This window comes from Glandiceps talaboti, chromosome 1 (genome assembly GCF_964340395.1).
Source record: "Glandiceps talaboti chromosome 1, keGlaTala1.1, whole genome shotgun sequence".
Taxonomy (NCBI): Eukaryota; Metazoa; Hemichordata; class Enteropneusta; family Spengelidae; genus Glandiceps; species Glandiceps talaboti.
The window spans coordinates 24,325,550-24,349,460 of NC_135549.1; the positions used below are offsets into that span (position 1 = coordinate 24,325,550).

At 36.9% G+C, this 23,911-nt stretch overlaps 2 protein-coding genes across 2 annotated transcripts; both read left to right on the forward strand.

The window, feature by feature from the left end:
* Positions 1–7,301: 7,301 nt before the first annotated feature.
* On the forward strand, positions 7,302–10,118 carry LOC144434740 (NCK-interacting protein with SH3 domain-like; the record flags this gene model as incomplete). The annotated part of the gene is made up of 3 exons (XM_078123240.1): positions 7,302–7,527; positions 8,217–8,326; positions 9,971–10,118. Coding segments are annotated over exons 1-3 (426 nt in total), but the record flags the coding sequence as incomplete, so codon positions are not given.
* A 33-nt stretch (positions 10,119–10,151) lies between these two features.
* On the forward strand, positions 10,152–21,140 carry LOC144438508 (NCK-interacting protein with SH3 domain-like). The gene is made up of 8 exons (XM_078127566.1): positions 10,152–11,096; positions 11,428–11,598; positions 13,728–13,814; positions 15,439–15,658; positions 16,060–16,188; positions 16,847–16,939; positions 17,868–18,040; positions 18,591–21,140. Exons 1-8 carry the CDS (start codon positions 10,176–10,178, stop codon positions 18,786–18,788), a joined length of 1,992 nt encoding a protein of 663 aa, XP_077983692.1. The 5' UTR covers positions 10,152–10,175; the 3' UTR covers positions 18,789–21,140.
* The last annotated feature ends 2,771 nt before the right edge of the window (positions 21,141–23,911 follow it).

Genomic DNA, 23,911 nt, shown 5'->3' on the forward strand with positions numbered 1-23,911 from the left:
GTGAATGCTTGAAGTATCAAATGGCCCGCTTCTTAGCCGCCAAACCGTCAACAAGTTGCCCTGCTGGTTTGATATGAGTGCTTTTTCCTACATTACATGTCTCAAACTACCTGCAAGGATTACATGTAAGGATGTCTTTTGCATATTCAAGAGCGATATGTTGACTGGGATTATGAACACCGTTGTGAATAATCCACTATTGTACTGACTGAATGTCACCACCACTAAGAAACTTGAAATTGTGTAAAGCCCAGCCAATCAAGAGAGGCATCGCAGCAGGCAAGAACAAACTGTTACCAATCGTGTGATGGAGGGTCCATCCCAATATCAGCAATACAGCTGTCACAGGACAATATTGCCATTAGGGTGACCTTTTTTTTGTTTCTCATCTCCAGTGGAATAGTCAGGCGGGGCGGGCGAAATAAAAAAAAAGGGGGGGGGGGCAAGGAAAAAAATCTGTATTTTTTCAGTTCTATTCTCTGTCCTTTCTGTCCTGTCAGTCTCTCTACAACTTATTTTCTCTTCTCTTTATTGAATTCCTTGTTACAGGTCTCTTTCCTTCATTTTAGCAAGGTTGACAAGTCCGTAGAACAACTTTGTAAGAAGATGAATAGTTATCATCCTGTGATGGGTATATATCTGTAGCCATGAACTATTGTATGATTTTATCAGGAGTACTAATACATTCGTCCTATTAATCAAAGTGGCATTGGCATAGCTTGCATTTTTTTCAAGTTATCCAATTTGAACTTAGTATGCAACTTTCTGAAACACTTGCGTGATTGTCATCAGTTTGCTAGAGGAATTTTCATTTATACAAATCATTTAATACTACTATGAAACATTTTGCTTCAGCATGAACTTGTCAAAGTAATCCGCCAGATAACATTCAAACATTCCAATGCTGAAGCTATTTAAATGATCATCTATCACAGCTCCTTTTGAGTCGTTTTGTACAATTTTTGTAACATCCATGCCTAAAACCTGTGTTTATGACACAATTGAAGCTTGTAAGTTGTAACAAACATCGTGAGTGCCCATGCTACGTGACTCCGTGATAATTTCATAATATTGCACATGCGCAATGAACAAAGAACGTCTTCCAAGGTCATGCGTGATGTCATGGGTCATGATCAAACGCATTGCCATTACGGAGCTCGGAGTCGGTCATTTCCCCGATGATACAACTGATTTAAAGCTAAAAACTGGCCAAGAAATTGTTTTTTGAGGAATGCAATATGACTTTTACCAATGTTAAGCATAATTTTGAAAATGATAGAAATATTCTGAGCTATTACTATTAGTGCAGCAAAATGTATAGTCCTGCTTCCATGACGGTGCACGAGTCTGTATTACTGACTTGACTCTAAACACCGTCATGCAAAGAGCAATAGAGTTTGCCTATTACTACACCGCCAGCAAAATGTACCCGCGCCAATTGCAAAAGAATTACCTACCGACCGATCAAATATTTGCAACCGATCGAATATCTACGCCATTTCGATTCCTCTGACGGTAGTATTCCCTGCTCAGATCACAAAAAGCGTCGAAATCGGACCTTTTCAAGTGCGAACTGCAACATTCAAGTAACCCTCGTAACACCGCCACATTTGATATCGTCGAGTGAATGAATAATTACCCAGAGACACTTGCGCCGACGTACGTAAGGAGAAGTGATTAAATTTACGATAGAATTTGAAAAGTTCCGATTTTGATAGTTTTGGTCATCTGCTATAGGACTTTTGCAGTCAAAATGAGGTAAACCGACTAAATAATAGATTTATTGCTAATATTTGACCACTGGGCGATTTTATTCCTTAGTTACCGGCATTTTTTGTAAGTCCGTATTTCACGGCTGGCTCTTCGCAGGACGGAGGGGGAGGGACAATTGTCAGAATCGAGTCCCGAATTCCTCCGTATGCAAGCAGGACTACAAAATGTACAGCACGACGGTATTAATTTCAAGCCCTGTCCCTCAAACCTCAACGACTCTTCACGACGTAACAAAGGGGGTGGGTGCAGTGGGGGAGGGGGGGGGGGGGTAGACGCCATGAGGAAGGTTTGATGTTCGTTCGAACCTTACAATCTTGCTGTGTTGAACTCGGGTCGGTCGGAAATTTAAAAAAAAAAAAAAAAAAAGTGGTTTTTTTTGTTTTGTTTTTCTGATGTCGGAGCTGCAAATTAGGGTCGGTCGGGAGATGAGAAACAGAAAAATAAAAACAAAGGGTCGCCCTTACAGATGTCAAATGAGAAGGTAAAGATCAAGACCCTTCCCAATGAAATGTTATACAATGCAAGATCATTGGTTAGGAAAGTAGGTGAACTTCGGACTGTATGCAATATAATATGAATGATATCCAAATTGCCGCGGTGACTGAAACTTAGTTCTCAGAAGATATCACCAAAAACATTATATATCCATAGAAAATGGTCACCTTTTTCGCAAAGACCGACAAAAGCAATGTGGTGGTGGTGGTGGTGGGGGTGGGGGGTGGGGTTGTATATAAATGAGACTCTACAGCCTAGACTTCTAGGCTATCAGAGTGACAACATCGAATCTGTATGGTGCACTGCGCGACCTCATTGGCTACCAAGGGGAGTAAACCAGTTGCTAATATAATTGGCTGTATATACCACCCACCTGGTAGTGATGAAAAACCCTTGACAAGTCATATTATGAAATGTTGTTGACAATACAATTTCAAAGTCGACGTCACCCGAGACTGGTATCATTATTCTTGGCGATTTCAACCGTGTGAACATTAAATCAGTTATCAATAGTTGTAATTTAAAGCAAGTTGTATCAATTCCAACCACAGTGTGCTCAGGCTCATTTAGTTCTGTTTACAATAATAAACAAAACAGAATAAACATACAGGTAAACAAACAAACAGATAAATAAACAAGTAAACAAACAAACAAACAAACAAACAAACAAAATAAACTGACAAATGAGTAGATACATACATGAGTATTACGACAACAAACCAACGAACACCCAAACACTGCCCCCCCCCCCCGAAATGGTCACATATGGAAATAACCGTGGGTTATTTCCATATGTGACCATTTGGGGGGGGGGGGGGGTAGTGTTTGGTTGTTCGTTGATTTGTTGTCGTTTACTCATGTATGTATCTACTCATTTGTCAGTTTATTTTGTTTGTTTGTTTGTTTGTTTACTTGTTTTTTGTGTGTTTACTTGTATGTTTATTCTGTTTTGTTTATATTTGTAAACAGAACTAAATGAGTCTGGGCCTGAGGTGATGTTACTCTTGACCTTATATTGTTCCTACTTTCTTTCCCAAGTTATGAATTTTAATGTAATATTCAGATTTGACATAGATAATACAGTGAATGAATGCCCACTCAAATTATAATAAAATATACTGCCGCACATTATAGACAGATACAGAGACCAGAGAGAGAGAGAGAGAGAGAGAGAGAGAGAGAGAGAGAGAGAGAGAGAGAGAGAGAGAGAGAGGGGGGGGGGAAGGCAGGCATACACAATACATTCGCATGGCTGTCACCCAACTCAACACTGAATATAGATTTTAGAAGGTATTGCGGCGAAGCCATAAATCTGTTAATTTTAATACTTACTAAACGACCGCTCCTGAGGTTTAATTTGATTCATGAGCAAAATATTTCGCCCCCTTTCAGACCATCACAATTTTCATGCCTCCTCCCCCCCCCCTGTTTGAAACCTCAATTTTTTTCAGGCCCCACACAATTTCTCTCCAGCCCCCCTGCCGTAAATTCTGACCACAGCCTTATGTTCGAACGCTAGGTACAATAAGCAATCCTACTAAAGATTTGTTCTGTATACATGGGTAAATGTCTGTCTGTCTGTCTGTCTGTCTGTATGCTATGTATGTATGTATGTATGTGTGTGTGTGTGTGTGTGTGTGTGTGTGTATGTATGTATGTATGTATGTATGTATATATGTATGTATGTATGTATGTATGTATGTATGTATGTATGTATGTATGTGTATCTATGTAAACTAGAATAATTTAATTCAAAAACCTTACACCAGTTTCCACTACATGCTTAGATTGATACCACTTAGGGGTAGACCATTCGATATCCTGGGGGGGGGGCCTTGGAAGATTGGTGGAGTCATTATTTTTTCCCACCTGCTTGCCTGTGAATTATTTTTTCTCTCCTTCGCCTATGCTGGCAACTTTTTTTCTTTCCTTCTTTGAGATATCCGGATTTTTTTTACGTCAATGTTGAACACCTACAATTTTCTGTTTGGTTTTCGCACAGGGTAATACAGAGAGTAAAAAGATGCTGTTCTTCTAGGGGGTCTCCCCCTAGAAGCCCTGGAGGATTTTTACTTCTAAAGGTAATGGTTAGGCTAATCACAGACACTTTCAGACAATAATTTGCAAGCTTTACAAGACAGCCCTAACATGTAAAAAGCAAAAGAAGACAGAAGTGTTAACCAAAATGCATCCAAAAAAATTTAAATATCAATAGTCTAAGCAGGGTTCCTGACACCTCGTTCTCTTAGGCTGCTTTCACAAAAACTTGAAATTGTTAGGGGGGGGGGGGGGGGGTCGGGAGATTTTTTGTAAAACCCTAATTTTTTTTTCAAGTACCCCCCTCCCTGCCATATTCCAAAATTTTTCAAGTACCCCCCTGCCAAAGCCACAAATATTTCAAGTACCCCCCTACCCGAATCAATTTTCAAGTACCCCCCACCCGAATAAATCTTTTTGGAATACTCTTCCTGTGCGTTAACATTCCATACCAAGTACAAAACTGTACATAATACACTTAATACCAACTTTGTCCGTTATATATATAATCAATTTGTATATTGGGTATATATATATACACACAAACACCAGTTAAAACAAAATGTTAACCAGTGCATTGCCTTTCCAAAAAACAACATATACTTGTAAATGAATTACACTTTGAATAACTCTTGTAAAATGATCAGCAGACCAACTGAATCTTTGTTTTCTGTTCTTGTATTAGTACATTATACTAGTAGTGTTACAGTTGAATGTCATTTTAGTTGTATTTGCAAATGCACATGTTATCTAAAGAGAGTTTTATACTGTATTGTTCCAGTTCAGTTTCCTAAATGTGTGCTGAAAGAAATCAAATTGGTCTAAATAACACCGAAAAAACTCTTAATAAAATGCATTGCCATGTATCCTGTTCTTGTTTGATGTAAATTAGTTCAATATAATGTCAACAGAAAATAAATGTATGACTCAAAAATGCCAGCCACATTTCATCTAACAGAATAGGAATCAAGTGAAATATATTAGTGGTAATGATAATTAAGATGGCCCTATTATCATAGTAATTGTATATCTTTGAACCTGGTAAAGAGCCTGATTATTGGACTGGTTTTGACGTTAGATTACAAAGGTGAATGCAGGATTTTAAACAAAGTCTCAGAATGTGTTTATTTAAATTTTTGATTTCCAAGTGGTAGCCCTCCTTCCAAATCTTGTGTATATAAACATGGCATTGTCATCATCATCATCATCATCATCATCGTCATCATCATCATCATCATCATCATCATCATCATCATCATCATCAGACCTAATTTCTCCTTCAACTTCATCAGAGTTGGAACTAGCTGTATCATCATTCTCACTGTCACTGTCATCAGATGACAAATCACTCTCACTTTCTTTAGATTGATAATAGTGGCATCTTACAGCCTCAACTTTGTCTATTGTGTGCATTCCTGCCACAGCTGGAATTTCATAGTTGGAATGGTACTTATCGAGTTCTTTCACTTTCAATTTGGAAATGTCACCGTTTCTGACAAGCGCATCCCAGTCATATTCATAAAAAAAATTTCAGCATGTTGCTCCCTTTCTTTCATTCTTTTTCTTTCCCTCATAGAGGCAAGTGTTCTCTGTTGTTCTAAATGAAGGATTGCTCCCTTTAATATCTCTTTCTTGACACACAGTTTCTTGCTCAATTCGTCAAGTTTCTCAACATTTTTACTTGACACTAACCCTTTACTATACAGGTGTTTTACGGTAGTTGTGCACGGGTTGGAAGTCATCTGGTGGTCTTTCACTACCATCATCTCTTGTTAATGGTGTTGAGAATACATCCATATAGTGTCAAAGTTTATTTATTTATCTTTATATTTACAAGTAATAGTATATTCATGCAAAGTTGAAAAGTATGTGCAAAAAACTTATTTCACTTTTTCTCTGTTAACTCAGCTAGTGAGATATTGTCTTCTGTTTCACATGCAGCAGACGTTGCCAATATGCTAATTTTAGGAAATATTTAGAATGTGTTATTAAAAGTTTGTGTTGAAAATTATAGTCGTATCTATAGGATGAAAAAATAACTTGCATATCATTGTGATAACCATAAACCAAAACACAGTCATGTCACAAAGAATATTTTCAGTACAGTGTAAAGGTAATTTCACACATTAAATGAACCAAATTTCAGTAGATAGTAGTGTACATGAAAGACACTGGTATTTTCAGACAAAAAACAATCTGTACCACTCAATTCGCCCATACTAAAAGAAAATTAAAATTTGACTGTTTTTGTTTTTCATTTTACTAACTTGTGAGCAACTGCTGTTTGTAGCCGCCGCTGTTGTTGTTGTTGTTGTTGTTGTTGTTGTTGTTGTTGTTGTTGTTGTTGTTGAAAAAGGAAGACCAACATTTTAAAAGCTTATTTTCCCATGTTTGCAAAGTCATGATGTCAATTTATTTTCAGGTACCCCCCCCCCCCCTCTACAACCCAAAACATTTTTTCAGGTACCCCCCACACACACTATCCATATATTTTCAAGTCGTCCCCCCCCCTAAAAATCTCCCGACCCCCCCAACAAGTTTTTTGTGAAAGCAGCCTTAGCTGCTGAATACTAGTACTGGTGTTGTCCATGCTGTTTTCTCTCGACCTTCCAGCTCAAAACCACAGACTTCCACAAGTAAACACAACTTACAGTAGTATCCACCACATATTCATAATGCCTCAGTGGTGCATGGTGTCTTCAATTTAACCGCTCAAAGTTGTAGGTGAAAGCACAATTGTAGTCAAAATATATCAATAGTATCTCGATATTTTATTATATTCTGAAACATATCTCGGGAAACAAGTGTCTGAAAATCCTCAATGTCTGCCCCCCCCCCCCCCCTCAAAATCAAATGATCTGTCGGATTGACCCCTTGTCACGTGCGAGGTACCACTTTTAGAGCGCCCTCAAACCGAGGTCAAAGTTCAGTTGTGACTCCATTGACGTTTTACCGGTTGTTGTCGTTTGCATGTTTGCCCGATCATACGTACGGAAGCGGCAGGATGTGAAATATCAATGAATTTAGTTAATATTACAGGTAGAATCAAGTAAGATGTATCGCGCAGCGTACTCATTTCAAAATGATGACGAAAAGACCCTGAACTTTCAGAGGGGTGACAAGTTCACCTTGATCGACCGGAGTGATCAAAACTGGTGGCAGGTCATAAATGCAAGTGGAAACATTGGCTATGTCCCTGCCAACTATGTAGAGAAAGATCAGGTATTTATCAAAATTCACGTTATTATTTTGAAAAAACCCACTGTTGTAATTACTTATTTGGTGCGATTAGATAGTTGAGATGGGTTGGCATACCTTTTCGACTGAAAACTACCCAGTGATATATGGACGCAGTTTGAAATGCAAGACACACCCACCCCTCCCCCTGTCTATCGAATCATGCAAATAGTACTTCGCAGAAAAAAATACGCGTTATCAATTATTGTATGCTCAGTGTTACACCTAGTCCTGACTAGGCAGACTACTGGACTCGATTCTGACAATGTCCTTACAGTGACGGAAATCCCGACTTACTCCGTCTGCAAGTAGGACTATGTTACAACTGAAGTACATGAAATTACTGTCACTGTTATAATTTATTTTATCAATATAATGTCTTTTTTTCCTTCTTTTAAAAAAACAAACAAACCATTTCATGCATAGAGGTATCCGGCTATAACACGAATGTAACATTATTTAAAGAGAAAAGAGAAAATGAGATGATTTTCTCTATTTTTCCCAGTAACAGAGAGTGAAAGTTATTTTCCTTGCTTGATTTTTTGTAATATAGCATAGCACCCCCCCCCCCCCCATCCCACGGATATGGAAAAGAATATTGATAAAAATTACAATGAATATTTCACGGTATATAAGGATTGCTGTGTTATATGGTGTTTTTTTTTTATTGACAGGTTTCGCACGATGATGTGTTGTCGTCCATAGACCGTGCAATGGAATCTATTCACTTAGCAGCAACAAGCAAATCAGGACATTATACTAGAGAACAACGTGAATGTCTAGAGTAAGACAATATTGTGTAAAACTTGACTTGAATGTTTGATGTCTTTCAGTTCTTAAGAATGAAAAGAGATGAAAAGAGCACACTTACCTAAATCAAAGTTTCCTTGTTTTGAATTTGTAAAATCACACTGTAGTAGTAGGATATGCTGTAGTTCTGTATATTTATGTGAAGTCATGATGCATGATGGCACGAATGGTTAGAGTGGCTGGCTTTTGAATGTACAGGTTGTAGGTTCAAGCCCTGTCACTGCCATTTGTTTCTGAATGGCTAAAGTCCTTGGACAAGCTTGATTTGAACCACGATTGTGCCTCAGTCTACCCAAACCTGGAAATTGGGGACTTGGTGGGATAGAGGTTACAATGTGAATGCTTAAATCCTATCGCTTATAGAGCCTGCAATGGATTGTATGTTCTCCAGGGAGTTTAGGAAGTAAAGGGCCAATGTGCTGTTATAGATCTGTGCCAGTGGCATTTTGAGTACAGAGTGGGAATTAAATAATAACACATGCCAATGAGGGCATTATCACAATTTAGTGCCTGCACATGGGTTGGCACTCTTTACCAAAATTTTTTAAAATTGTGATGTTGCCCGAGCACATGTGTTATTAATTTTATTACACTGTCCATGCATCATTCGTGCAATCATTCACATAGCTATTCTTCATTCATCATCATTCGTCATCGATAGAAAAGTTTCCTTTTCAAGGTGTATTTCCAAATTGTACTTGTAGTTAAGCATCAAATACAGACATGGCATGCATTATTTGTAGGAGCTAATCTGTAATTATATTTATTCAAATTTCTGCAAGAAATAAACTTGTGTGACTTACTGTGGTTAGTTTGCCATCTCAAGCGCGTAAAACTGGAAAACATGCGCAGAATAGATGTGCAACGGTAGAAATAAATCGAGCGGGCAATAGTGCCGGGCATTAGTCTGTGCTCACGTGAGCTATATCACTGCGCAGGCAATACTCTATTTAAAGTAGGTCATGTGATTTGATTCTGACTAATGGCAGCTTGTGTAAGAACGTCAAGGTGTAATGAAGTGCTGTATAAAAACCAACAGTATTATTATTATTAGAATAATGCATGAATACAGTTGCTAGTCAACTTGTCCCAAAACAACTCATCCCACTACCTCACACTGTGCTCCGTGAATTTTCATGAAGTTTGTATATAGTACACATTAGATTGCAACATAAATGATGCCAGGATTCCATTTTTAAAAATTTATGATGAGAGCATTTTAAAGTTACCAAGACAAGAATATGCCACCCAGTTTATGGTTTAAATTGCTTCAAATCATTGGACGTTTGGCTGTGCATTTCTCGACTCTAAATGTCTTTTTTGATACTACCATTTATTGAAGAGACTCTACAAATGTACTTGGGGTATCGTTGTTGGATGAGATTATTAGGGCTCTTAGATGGCACACGATAATGGTGAGACGAGCTGACTGTGGTATGAGTGTATGGAATGAGTTGGTGTGGAACAAATTAGTCTGGGACAACATGGAAGTGACCTCAACCCATGAAGAATACACTATGCTCAAAATGATGTCTTGACATTCTTATTGTGTATTAAATTTAGTATTGATTTTCTAGCAGTTTGATGATTGTTTTTTTCTTTCTTTTCAAATTTAAAGTAAATTGGTCAAACACAGACGTTCAATTATGTCTAAGACGGGGGAAACATTACTCAGTCAACCAAGAAGAAAAGCTCCAAGTCCACCAAGTGCAAGCAAAGCTAGCGCTGACACTAGCCCTAAGCAACAACAACAACAACAACAACAATATCATCATAAACAACAACAACACCAACAAGGAAAGGCAAAGTCACAAAGATCATCAATGAAAGGTCATAGAGCACCGCAACCTCCTGTGCGAGGAGACTCAGTTACATCTGAAGAAGATACACAATTATCATCTGCTACTACCAAAACTGTCAAAACAAGGGATAACAGCCGTAAAAGTCTAGCATCAGCACCACCACAGGCATTCTCAAAAACTACATCAGTTTCAGGTCTTCCAAGTCCATCATCATCAGCACCACAGGCATTTTCACAAAGTACATCAGTTTCAGGCCTAGGAAGACCATTACCACCACCCCCTGAGACATTCTCGCAGACTACATCAGTTTCAGGCCTAGCAAGTCCGACACCACCACCCCCTGAAACATTCTCACAGACTACATCAGTTTCAGGCCTTGCAAGACCATTACCACCACCCCCTGAGACATTCTCGCAGACTACATCAGTTTCAGGCCTAGCAAGTCCGACACCACCACCCCCTGAGACATTCTCACAGACTACATCAGTTTCAGGCCTAGCAAGTCCTACACCACCACCCCCTGAAACATTCTCGCAGACTACATCAGTTTCAGGCCTAGCAAGTCCGACACCACCACCCCCTGAAACATTCTCGCAGACTACATCAGTTTCAGGCCTAGCAAGTCCGACACCACCACCACCAGAGACATTCTCACAGACTACATCAGTTTCAGGCCTAGCAAGTCCTACGCCACCACCACCAGAGACATTCTCACTAAGTACATCAGTTTCAGGCCTTGCCAGTCCCAGCCAAACAGGCATCAGTGCTCCTGTACCTGAAAATATAGCTGGAGAACTGATAGAAATTGTAAGAGTAAACACTAATCTAAGTTATGACAAATCCAGGCTTGCTGTTGGTACTACATTAAGTCATATTGGTAGTAGTATACCTGCCATTGCTAATATTATGGAAACCATTCTCAAAAAATTAGCAAAAGAACATGTGAGTATAAGTTTAGTCATTAAGTAACTATTATTACCAGGCGCTACTTGCATTGTAGTGCTAGCATACTAGAGGTTGTGTAAATATGGTTTAGAAAATGGTATTGCATAAATTTATGCGAATGAGTATGCGAATGAATGAGTGATCCTCGGATTTGAAACTGCATGATCCTATGAATTTTATGGCATTTTGCTGTTTCAGATACACATGTGATAACAACAGAACCCCATGACACAAGAAGGACATGCATGCACTGAACATGTCCTCAACTACCTAATTATAGTATCATCACCAAAAAATTAATGTAGAAATATTATTGTTATTGTTACAGAAAGAGGGTGATACTATGGACAATCTTGAAGGTAGTTATGATGCAGAGAGACTGGAAGTCATCTTTTCAGAGCTGACTAGTTGTAAAGATGATTCACAACAAAGAAGCTGGGCCTTGCATGAAGATGAAGCTATCATACTGGAGTACATACAGGAATTGACTACCATACTGGTAAGCTGAAGTAGTGTCTAATCAGTGTGTCCTCTGTAAATGATAGCCAAATTTTGTTGTTGTGAGTCAAAATGATAAAAACTGGCATTTCTTTTGAGTCACCACATAGGAAGAGATAGGGGAACACCTAATTTTGGTGCGTCACTAGAAATTTTGTGCCAAATGGGCTTAGAGGGCACACTCTATCTAATTAAAATAAAATTCCAGTTAGACTTATTTATGGTTGTATTGGTTACTGCTATCAACTGAAATATAATTTTGGGTGATAAATATTAAAATAGCACCTTGGTTAGTATTAAGTGACTTAACTTTGAAATATTGTACAGAAGCCTAACTTAAGATTTAAATTGTTGGTGACCATTTTGGAATTTCCTGCAAGGGTTCATGGGAAAATCTCTTGTTATGACATGTTTACCCTATCCTCTTTGTCTTTACAGTCTTTTATTTGTGACGACGAATGATTTAGAGGTTTCGTTTATAACCCTTACTTAGAAAGCCTTGCTAAGTATAATGATATGACTGAAGACGCTGGGCCCAATTAAGGCATTTCACTACAATAGCATACTGTGTCTCTGAAATCTTTTCAGCTCACTGCTACTATTTGCTGTCAGTGTTTCTAAAACTTGTTTTGAAATGATATATGGGTATATCTGCAAACAAAATATTGGATTTAAACTCCCTTAAAGTTAAAGGGGCACAAGCTGAGTTTATACGTATTTGAACATAGATTTTGGTGCATATTGAGAAGGTATGCACAGTATTGTAATTCCTGTAGCATACTTTAACCAAGCACTTGCAATTGATTGAACTCAAACCTGGTATTAAGATACAACTGTTACCCATAAACAATCCGATGACGTAATTTATGAGTAACAGTATCAAAAAATGTTCAGAAAATCCCTACTATGCAATCAACTATTCTAACAATGCCAGAAGACAATTGTAATGTTATAGAAGACATGCATTGATAATTAACATTATACTAGGATGTGGTTTTCTTTATAAGTATTTTCACCTGAGTAAAAAGTTTATAAACTCAGCTTGTGCCACTTTAATTTTCGAATTCCCTTCAAGACTGGAGTGAGTTATTATTCCAAGGAATGTTGACAGTGTCTGGTATATGTCAAACAATAGGGAACTTGCAATCCAGACTGAGCATGCTCAGATGCAAAGGACTATGGGATTATCTGTGGTTATTGTAAAACCTAATCTAGAGCTAGCGATAAAAAAACCCTCCCACAATGGTCAGGGTAACTATGAATTGATTATTTGTGGTTACAAACAATGTAACAGTATTGTTTACAATACCAATTCATTAGTATTTATTATCACATTTCCCATGATGCAACATTCAACATGGTGGGTTTGCAACATTCTCGCAAGCCAGAGTTATTATTTTTAAAAACCTGTGGGAGGCTCGTTAAGTTACGTTGCCGTAAAACAGGCTGTGGTTTGTGACGATGGTTTGCAAGTTCCCTATTGACACAGGTACTGGTATTACATGTACTAGTTCAGGTACATGGCATTCTAAGGGTTAAACTTAAAGCAATATTTGGTAACAAAAGTTTATTAGTGTTTGAATATGTACATGATCAAATTGCGAGATGTAAATTTATTTTAAATCTCTCTTCGATGGAAATTAAGACAAAATCGTTCTGAAAAGACACATTTTTGTTTCTGGTACATGTACATGAAATTAATGAATTTCCTTTATAAATACAGATTTGCTTCAAGATAAGATTTTATGCACTTTATTTGTTATAATGCATCTGTAAATGAATTTCCATGCATGTATTGTACTTGTGATAATACTAGTATACTGTTTCCATCAGAGTACAGAATAGTCCTCAACTGTTTGTAAATCCGTTTCCTCTACTTTATAAGGAGTTGTTGAATATATTTATCATCCATTATAAATATAATCACAGTCTTCCTTGTCTGTGATAAGTCCATTCACAGAGGGTATAAAAGGTGAAGAGGATCAGAAGCGTTGTTTGATCTATCTAGATATGTGACCTTCCCTAGAGAGTGCTTGCATGCCCTTCTAGTAGTAGTATCTGGCCCAAAAGACTTCAGTTGCCGACGGTTACAGATCATGCAACTCAAAACTGATTTCTTTTATATTTCAGAATGATGCTAATCCCAATATATGTAAAGCTGTTATATCAAGAGATCATTATGAATCATTACATTCCCTGGTTGTCTACTATCAAATGGTAAGGTTTCAAATCCTTGTCTAGTTTAACTTCAGGATGGAAAATTATATTTCAATAAAGGATGTCTTGATTCAGGAGCATTGACTGACCATCAGAGATGCTTTGTTGATGCCGTTTGTGTACATTAATAGCTTGGAGCATGGTTTACCTGTTTACTCGTGGGGTTAGCTGGGGGGATATTCTCCACAGTCACAGTTATTGATATTACCATAATATACAAATGACCAGCTGAAAGGAATAGACACAACTGTGATTTTCAAGATAAAGTCAATTGATGAAACCCCTGTATATAAACAATTACACTCTTTGAAAAGTCCAATTCAAACAATCAACACCTACAAGTGTGGTATCTGATAACAGGAGGTCATAAAATAGATGTTTTGTGTTCAATCTCAGTCTAAGGTTCAATCCATTGTATTGCGAGGCTGCCTATAAAATAGTGTTTCTATTAAGGTCAACTCACTCAGTCTAGATTATAGACTGTAAGATACGTCGTGACGTTTCGCCCTCACCGGCCTCCTCTCACACGCCGATGGTTGAGGGCGCCCCGTCACGGCGTACCTTACAGACTATCTAGATTATAGCTGTTGTATTTTCAACTTCTGTTATCAGATACCACACTTGGTGTTTGAATTGAACTTTCCAAAGAGTGCAATTATTTATATACACAGGGGTCTTATCAATTGACTTTATCTTGAAAATCATAGCTGTGTCTATTCCTTTCACGCTGGTCATTTGAATTTCATTGTAAGTATTACACACTAGAATGACAGGACTGAACTACACTAAGTCCAATATCATGAATATTGTCTGCCCCCAACCCATTTTAACAGTCAAGTAAAATAAAAGGGTACTGTATTACTATTAGGGTTACAGTTGTGAAGTGGTTGTTACAAGCTTTAAAGTAATGTTATCAGAATTACTTAGGTTTGGTTTAGTACCTGGAGGTGTACAGGGAATAGAAGGTTACTGTTCACTAGCTCTGTTTGATACAACCATTAAGAAACTACACATGGTACATTTAAAGATAGGAAGATCTCAATTTTTTGCTACATTTTAGTCTAAATGAAATAAACCATTTAAATGTACTGTAACTAGATACAGACATGCGGGTGCCAATGTCTTGATGACTGCATTTGATGTTTACATGGTGGCATGTTATGTCATTGTATTTCCTTTTGTTTTAATAGATAAAATATAGACAGAAAATTAAACAATATTCATTCATTCTTCATATTAAAGTGTAGGAGGTGCAGTTTCTTTTTGGATTTCTGCACGGTTGTACCAAACACTTGAAACACTGAGTGAGCAGTAAATAGCAATGCTCTGTATACTATTTAAATTGCTAGTGGCAGAAGTGCGTTGTTTGGAATGATTGTTTTGTGTAAATCTCTCAGTATAACTCTTATGACCTTTTCAAAAGATTTGTAAAGAACTATAAAGCGTTTTAGTTGCGAAACAGTGAGAGTCATCAAACTTTCAAAGTACCTCATAATATCATCATAATAACATAAAGTGTGTTGATAGTGTCGTAGTTATACACAAACAACACTTAAAAAGTACTTAAAAAGTTCACTTTCACGCCAGTTAACTATATTTTCAATAACTCGATGTCTTTTCACAGGAACATCGACTCACCATCAGAATTGCTTTGTTGAAAGCATTCGGTGCTGTGTGTGCATTAGAGTCAGCCATGATTTCCAATTTAGTGTGTTCCATTCTACCTGTGGAGTTAGCTAGAGACATGCAAACAAATCCTGATGACTTCCAGAGATTATGTTACTCTGCCTTGGTCAGTACCATGCTACTATCTACTGGTGAATCTCTGCCATACACACACTATCGTAAGTGATTTTTTGAATACTCTTACAATGTGTGGAGGAGTAATTTATGTTGATTCCTAAACTTGTTTCTTTGTGTTTGTAAATTTTATTTGTTTTGTTAATTTACTTAATATATATTATATATTAAATATATGAACACACTTTCATTATTTATCTATTTTTAAAGAGAATTTTAACCCATGTTATGTATTTACACATCAGTGTGCCCTCTAAGCCACTGACACACACAATTTCTAGTGACACACCAATATTTGGTGTTTCCCAATTTCTTACTCTGTGTTAACTCACAGGAAATCTCAGTTTTTATCATTTTGACTAACAGCAACAAAATTTGGCTATCATAAGAGGGCACACTTACTACACATGTTAACTTGAAACCTTCCCGCTGTGCTCTCTTGCAGATCAACTAAATGAAGCCTTTGTAGAATTCTTATTAGAGCAAATTGAAAAACCACTGCTTGAGGATGAAGATGAACAAATTGCAGATCTTTTTGTCAAGTTAATTCTTGCCTTTAATTTACACTTTCAAGGTAATTAATATTCCTATATTTTTATTTAGAGTTGTTCAAAGAACTATTTAATATAATAGACAGAATTTCTGTGCAGATGTTTCTACAATAATAATGATCGTGGGTTTTTTCTATATTGTACAAAATATACATTATATTTAGGTTTTTAAGATTGGAATCTAACTGAAATCTATGATTTGTTTTGCAAGAAAATATCATATGGTTTCATCTGTTTTGTAAAATATAATCAATCTTTATCTTTAAAACTGTCATAGTACCCTTAGCTAGTAATATTATAGATTCTACTGACATGTATTTTGCATATATTATCATAAATTAATGATAATTTGCATATTATGTGATGATAGTTCTTACTGATTTACAGAAATTCTCAAGTATAACCCATTCCCTAGGCCTTCCTTTGTTTTTTGTCAAGTGAATGGTTAGTCTGTAAGGTATGCCGTGACGGCGTGCCTACACGCACCAGCTAACCAGGCTGGTGAGGTCAGAATGACACCATGTATCTTACAGGCTAAATAGTTACTACATTAACTGAGTACTGAAATCATACTTGAATAATAAATACAGTACCAATAGTTGGCATAAAAGTCTCTCAGCACACCAGTCAGTCAGTACACATGTGATGTTGATTTTCTTTCTTTCTTTGATTTGAGTGTAGTACCTTCAGACAACACAGTGATGAAAGTGCTAGCATACAGGAAGAATGTTAAAACATTCAGTGAAAAGGTTATGATATTGGTCAATAGAGGAGGTAAGTGTAATATTCACTTGGAATTTGGTAAATGTACTTGTTCCTTTTATTAGACATAATACAGCATGTTGCCAGTTACTGTTCACTCTCTCTGGTTGATACAATCAGACAGAACCCAATAAGAAACTACACATACTACACTTTAGGATAGTAAGATTGTAATTTCGTGCTACTTTTAATATTGCGAATGAAATTTAAAATGTACTGCAACCAGACACCAATGCACACCAATGTTTTGAAGTCTCCATTTGGTTTGCATGGTGGCATGTAATAGTTAATTTCATTTAGACAAGATGTAGCAAGAAACTATATTCCTTCAATCTTTCTATCTTAAAGTGTAGCATGTGAAGTTTCTTTTGGGCTTTTGCTTGGTTGTTTCAACAGAGCCAGTGAACAAGGATAAACTTATCACTATTAAGAGATGATTAAAAGTGAGAAAATTATTAAAAGATGATGATATCGAAGTTGTATAATTGATTGTAATGTTAAGTGAGTCATGGAGGAATTGAAATTAAAATATCTAGAAAGGAGTACAACATATAAAAAGGTGTGTGTGTGTGTGTGCATGTGTGTAAAATATACTGTTATGTGTATGATGTGAAACAAGCTGTTGGTCTGTGACAGAAACTAATCATAAAAGAATAAAGGGGAATGTAGTTATCTGAATAGTTGCGATTTTTAAAAACAATGTCTCAAATAGATCCAAAGAGATTCATCAGCTTGGTTTCATAACATAAAGGTTATATAAAAGTTTAAGGTTAGGTTTTACAGGCGGGCCTTTGGCCCTCGTATTGCGCTGGATCGGAGCGCGGCAACGACTTAAGTTTGAGATAAAACGTAGGGGAAAAAAAAGGCGCGAGCGACTGTTGACAGTCTACCTGTAACCATATATATGATAATTATATATATATATCTCTCTTTCTAACAGATGATCCAGTCAGGATGTTTGACCACAAACCTAAGCCACCAGACTCCCTGTTGAAATTTTTAGGAGACATCTTTTCCAGTTCAGATACATCTGATATATTTTACAGCAGTGATTTGTTAGTTTTAATTGATATTGTCGTACGACAGCTGTCAGATCTCTCACCAGGAGATGAGGTAAGGAGCTAGGATTTGATGTCTGCCCTCTAGTATTTCAAAGTGAAAAAAAAAATAGTGTGCAGTGTAATCTTTTTCTGTATTACTGTTACTTGTATTGGACGGGTATGATTTTTCTTCACATTTGTGCTCTGAGGGCAACCAATGTTTATTCATGAGTTTGTTGAATAAATGAAGATCAGTCCAACTACAGAGAATGTACACTTTGTGTGGAGACTAGAACTTGAGGAGATAGGCATGAGTTTGATATAAAATGACAAGAACTTGTTTCCAATGAGGTTGAATTTTAAACATTTTTATCTCTACACTTATTTATGTTATGTACATGAGGATATTGACCTGGGAATGTGCTCTGGATACATCCGATTCTTAATTCGAATGCTAGTTTCTTTTTCTCTTATCAAAATGTTGCTAATTTTTGGTAACTGTCAGCAATTATAAGAGAACTTCTCTACAGAATTTGACATATTTCATTCAGCAAAATCTGAGAAAGTATGAAAGTGTTCATGTAAAAAGTAACAATATTAAAACTGTTTGTCTTCTATTGCAGGTTCGCACAGAAAACCTATCATTGATTCACAGTATAGTGACAACGACAGACTACAGTGAACACAGACATAGATGCGCAGAGCTTGGTAGATGTTTTAATACCATAGCAGTGGAAGAGTATCAAGAAAGTGAACCAGACAGAATGATTGTCCACCAAATCTGGAAAGATTTCCCTCAGTTTTTCAGTGAATCCTCTTGAAACGACTGAAAAGCAGATGATGTAATGAGTTAGTCACTTTGATAATGTGAACCTGACACCCCTATTTCATGTGGATATTTGGTACAACCTATTGTTTATTGGCATATTCCAATAGTACCACAGGGGTGTTTAATTGGAACAGAATCTTCATAATTCTACTGTCAGTGAAAAAACGTCAACCATAGTTTTGTTATGTAGATACCGGTAATCCTGTCAGTAAAATGTACAAACACTGCTAGACCCAGCTTTTCTTTGTAATTTTCTCAATGAATATTCTTCACCAAACACCTTTAGCTATTTAAATGAAACTTGAGTCTAACACTCAAAACTTTGTTAATAAATTTTTAATATAATTTATTTCCATTGGGTTCATTTTTGCTCAGGACACAGTCTCAGGTGTTGGTCACAAATACATGTATGTTCTCCAGTTGCAGACAAAATTTGTTGACACTGGTCAAAATGATAACGGCTGGGTTTCCTGTGATTTATGCTTGCAAATCTCAAAGCCATGGTGGTCTTGCAATCAAACTGCCAAGAATAGTGTTCCAATGTATAATTTATGGCTTTAAGTTACTAGTAACTTTTTATTTGGTAATCCCAGTAGGCTACCACTTTGTGAAATTGGTAGCCCAAGGATGGTGACCAGTAGAACCATATTCCTGAACTGAAAAAAGAGAAGATCCCAATATGCCATATTCCAGTTATAGGAAAGATAAAAGATTTCATGGTTTGGCCACTAGGAGTGCTATTCACAAGCTATTTGTTGGCAGGCAGTGAGGGCCAGATTAGTATAGAGTATTGTACACTAAGTTACCACACATTCTCTATGTTGTTCCCACAATACTATTTTAGTAGTGACTACCAGTAATCAAACCATGCCTAACCACTGCTGTAATACTCTGTTATAGACATTCAGAGATCTTTAACACACATTTCATGCACTACTTCATGCAACCAGTAGCCATAATTGACACAAATTTTAGCCCCTCCCCCCCCCCCCCTTTGCCAAATCTGGTGCATCCTTTTGTGGTGATTTTGTGAGAAATGACTGGAATACGAAGTATTGTATTATTTAAAGACTTTCATGTTTGCAAATATTCTTTCTTCTCAGTTGTTGCACAGTTGTAGCCCAAATGGTAGACTGTAAGATACGTCGTGACGTTTCGCCCTCACCGGCCTCCTCTGTTAGGGGTTGCCTGATGTTTGAGGGCACCCCGTCATGGTGTACCTTACAGACTACCCAAATGGGTTCAAGGCTACAAATTACAGTAGCCCCATTACAAAAATTGGTAGTCTGTGGATTGGAGAAAGAAATACTGTAACCTAAATATATTTTTCACACATTCTCAAGTTATGCAAATAACATGTGAATGGCTATTGTGTAATGATCAGTTTTCTGCAATGCAATTTGACCCACCACCACGACTGAGACAATATCTTTTAGATAATTATATAAATATACCGATTTAATACTAAGATATTGTTTTATTTAAAAGTAGAATTTTGTTATATATCAAAAAATAATCATTGCATTTACTATTTAAAGTCATGTGCAAGAACCTCTTTTGAGAATTTTTGTAATTTTAATTACAAGTTATCCGCACGTATATATTTGTATATTGTGACCGTTTTCTCAAAGAAATTCCCTCAACATTCAATAGATGTTAACTATAATGTTTGCACCACTTCAAATACTTTGATTTTGGTATCTTTCATTACTATGGTTTGGTTGAGGAACCAACTGATGAATGGCTGGGGAAACTCAGGTATATTTATTTACCTGCTTACCACCATTTTAAAGGGGAACATTACTCTAGGAAATAAAGGGATTTTCATAAACTATGGGTTCTGGAGAGTCATTTCATGATTTTTACATTATTTACAATTACTTGCAATTTCAGAGAAACATCACGTTTGTCCTTTGCCTTTAAAGGGTATCTTTGCTGTGGACCATTGCATTATGGGAGTCAGCAGGCACAAGATCAACTTCATGTTTCTCTGAAATTGCAGGGCATTGTAGGTGATGTAAAATCACGAAATGACTCCCCAGAACCAACAATTTATGAAAATGTCTTTATTTCCTGGAGTAGTGTTCCCCTTTAACAAAAATACCACAGGTTTATATTGTACATACTAGTGTTTAGTATAAAATTAACATGAGCAAAGCATACTCTAGTAATATTATTATGGAAGTATAATAGTAATCTAGTTTAAGTGTCCAGTGATAACTTTTTTCCAATAGAGGTAGATTTGCATTTGACTATACACAAGTATGACTTTTTTTCTACGGTACACTCAGTGGTCAGCTGAAATGCATACAAGATATAAATGTCGAAATCTGTCAGTGTGTGTGGTGTGTGTGTGTGCATGTGTATGCATGCATACACATGCATGTATGCATGATGTATGTATGCATGCATGTGTGTATGTGTGTATGTATGTATGTATGTGTGTATGTGTGTATGTATGTATGTATGTATGTATGTATGTATGTATGTATGCATGCATCTGTCTGTCTGTGGCTATATATGTATGTAACTATGTATGGATGTATGCTATGCATGTATTTATGTGTGTGTGTGTGTGTGTGTATATGTACCGGTATGTATGTATGTATTCAGACACAGTATTCAGACACAATTTCTTAACTGCCATCATTTTTAGCAACTCACGATATTTGTAGACTTAACAACCTGTTTTGTTATGTTTTACACTTATATAAGGTTTTTGTAGAAGGTACCCATGGCCAGTAGTATCAATTTTGCTATGAAATATCCAGATCTCAGGTTGACTATTTACCATGTCCTTGGGATGTTATAAACAATTATTAATTTAATTTCATTGACATTAAGGTATATTTAGTGGTTCTTTGTGATGTGATAACTAATAAATAAATGTTACTCACAAATATAAAGTCATGGTGTCTTTTATGCAAATACGAAAGTTCTTAAATTCCTTGAAAGACTTGCTATTTCAATCCACTTGATGCATGTGGAGTCATGATGGGTGAATGGTTAGCGTGACCGGCTTGGAATCTACAGGTTGTAGGTTTCGAGCCCTGTCGCTGCCTGCTGTTTGTTTCTGAGTGGCTAAAGTCCTTGGGCAAGATTTGAACCACGACTGTGCCTTAGTCAACCCAGCTGTATAATTGGGGACCTGGTAGGATGTAGGTTGCAATGTGAAGGCTTTAATCCTATGCGCTGAAATGGCTGCAATGGATTGTATGCTCCCCGGGGAGTTGAGGAAGACTAAAGGGCCGTTGTGCCGTTCTGATCCGAGCCAGGGGTAATAATTGTAAAGCGCTTTGAGCACGGTGTGGGAAAGCGCTATATAAGAACCCAACATTATTATTATTAAAGCAGTTTAGTTTTGGAAACTTAAATGTTTGCTGGATAGGTCATATATCGTAGTCTGTCAGTCAGTGACAGTGTGTAGTCTAGAGTCCAATCATGAGGGGATGTTTGGCTCTCGCCTGTCCCAGAGTACATTGTATATATAGGAGAAAAGTGTGGATCAAAAATCATCACATGACTAGCTGGACTCTACATATACAGTAGCTTGTGATGGTAATACACACAATAATATTTAGTAGTTGGCTGAAAAAGAAAAAAAGGGTGATTTATTAACTTTACAAACTCTGTGCTTTCATAGATAGTGTGAGTATGTCTCCATAAAGCCAATCCAATTAAAATCTAATGTAGATGTCGGCTAATCGTTCATTGCTATTTTACCTTCGTAAACATGTACCACGAAGGTCAATTCAGGCAAAATAACGAAGGTAATTAGCAATGAACGAATAGCTGACATCTACATCGGATTTTAATCAGATTGCCGTAAAGCAGACAGTTTTGTAATTCTTTTGACAACACCAACTCCCTCACATTCACAATTTTTGTGCCTTGAGAAATACTGAAAGTATATCCACTATTTTGAGATATCCCATGTAAACATGTAAAGCAGTCTTTAAATAAAAAGAAAAACAAATATTTTGCTGTGGGTAGAAACGATATAAATTGGGATTCTTGGTAGTTGCCACATTGCAAGACATAGGGGAAAACCAAATTTTGGTGCATCATAAGAAATTGTTGTGTCAACATTGCATGCAATCTGAATAAAATCCAATGTGGTGAAAGCAGCTAAATGCTTTATTTATAACTCTGTTTCCATCATTTTGAGTGATTGCTGGGAAGGTGCCTTCCCACTCGGAACAAAAACAAACGACACAAAGATGGAAATGGAGGTAAATAAAGCATTTAGCCACTTTCACCACATCGGATTTTAATGACATTGCAGTGCATGGTACATACTAGTAGTTGAGGTGAAGACTATTTCTAATCACATCATTAGTACTTTGTACATCGACGCTTATCAGGAAGACAAGAGATTTATGTAGCCTTGTTTACAAATGTTACTAAGGGACCGGTCAGTTTCTTCGGCCGGGGGGGTGGGGGGGGGGGGTGGGGGGGGGGGGGGTGGATTGGTAGGGGGGTCACCCTGTTTTTGAAATTGGCAGTAGGGGGTCATGCTGTTTTGAAAATTGTGGATGGGGGGGGGGGTGGTCATTGTGTTTTAAATTGTGATGGAAGAAAAAAATCCTTTCTACAATGGCATATAGCCTTGTCTGAAATGTGGTACATGTCAATATTTGTTCTTGTCCCTGTTTCTTACATGAATTCTTTAATATTACTTATTAGTTCAAACATAACTATACATATACATATACATGTATTACCTAGCTACCACACTAGTTACAGAACATGTCGTGTAAATGCTTGGCTGTTTCACAATCAATATTGCGGTTTAGGGCAAAAGTGAACTTGTGACTTGAAGGTTTCGTAATGTCAATTTTCATAGATAGTTTATAAATGAAGTTAATCTACATTGTTCTACTCGTCATGTTATTGACACTACAAATCACCACAACTCATCAGATTCCAGTTTCTATTATACACTAGGTATGACCACCTAAAGTTCTCTAACATACCGGTGACTTTATTATACATATATTAATACATGTAACATACTAATGTTACATGTCTATTTTATGTGATATGGGAAACTCATTTAAAACGTACATTTAGGTTAGCTTTTCGAAGCTTGGAAATATTACCTCAAAGGTTATG

Coding starts and splice junctions, on each gene's coding strand:
- LOC144438508 (XM_078127566.1), top strand. CDS start 10,176: ATGAAAGGTCATAGAGCACCGCAACCTCCTGTGCGAGGAGACTCAGTT. Junction 11,097..11,427: donor AAAAATTAGCAAAAGAACAT/GTGAGTATAAGT, acceptor TTATTGTTACAG/AAAGAGGGTGATACTATGGA. Junction 11,599..13,727: donor AGGAATTGACTACCATACTG/GTAAGCTGAAGT, acceptor TTTATATTTCAG/AATGATGCTAATCCCAATAT.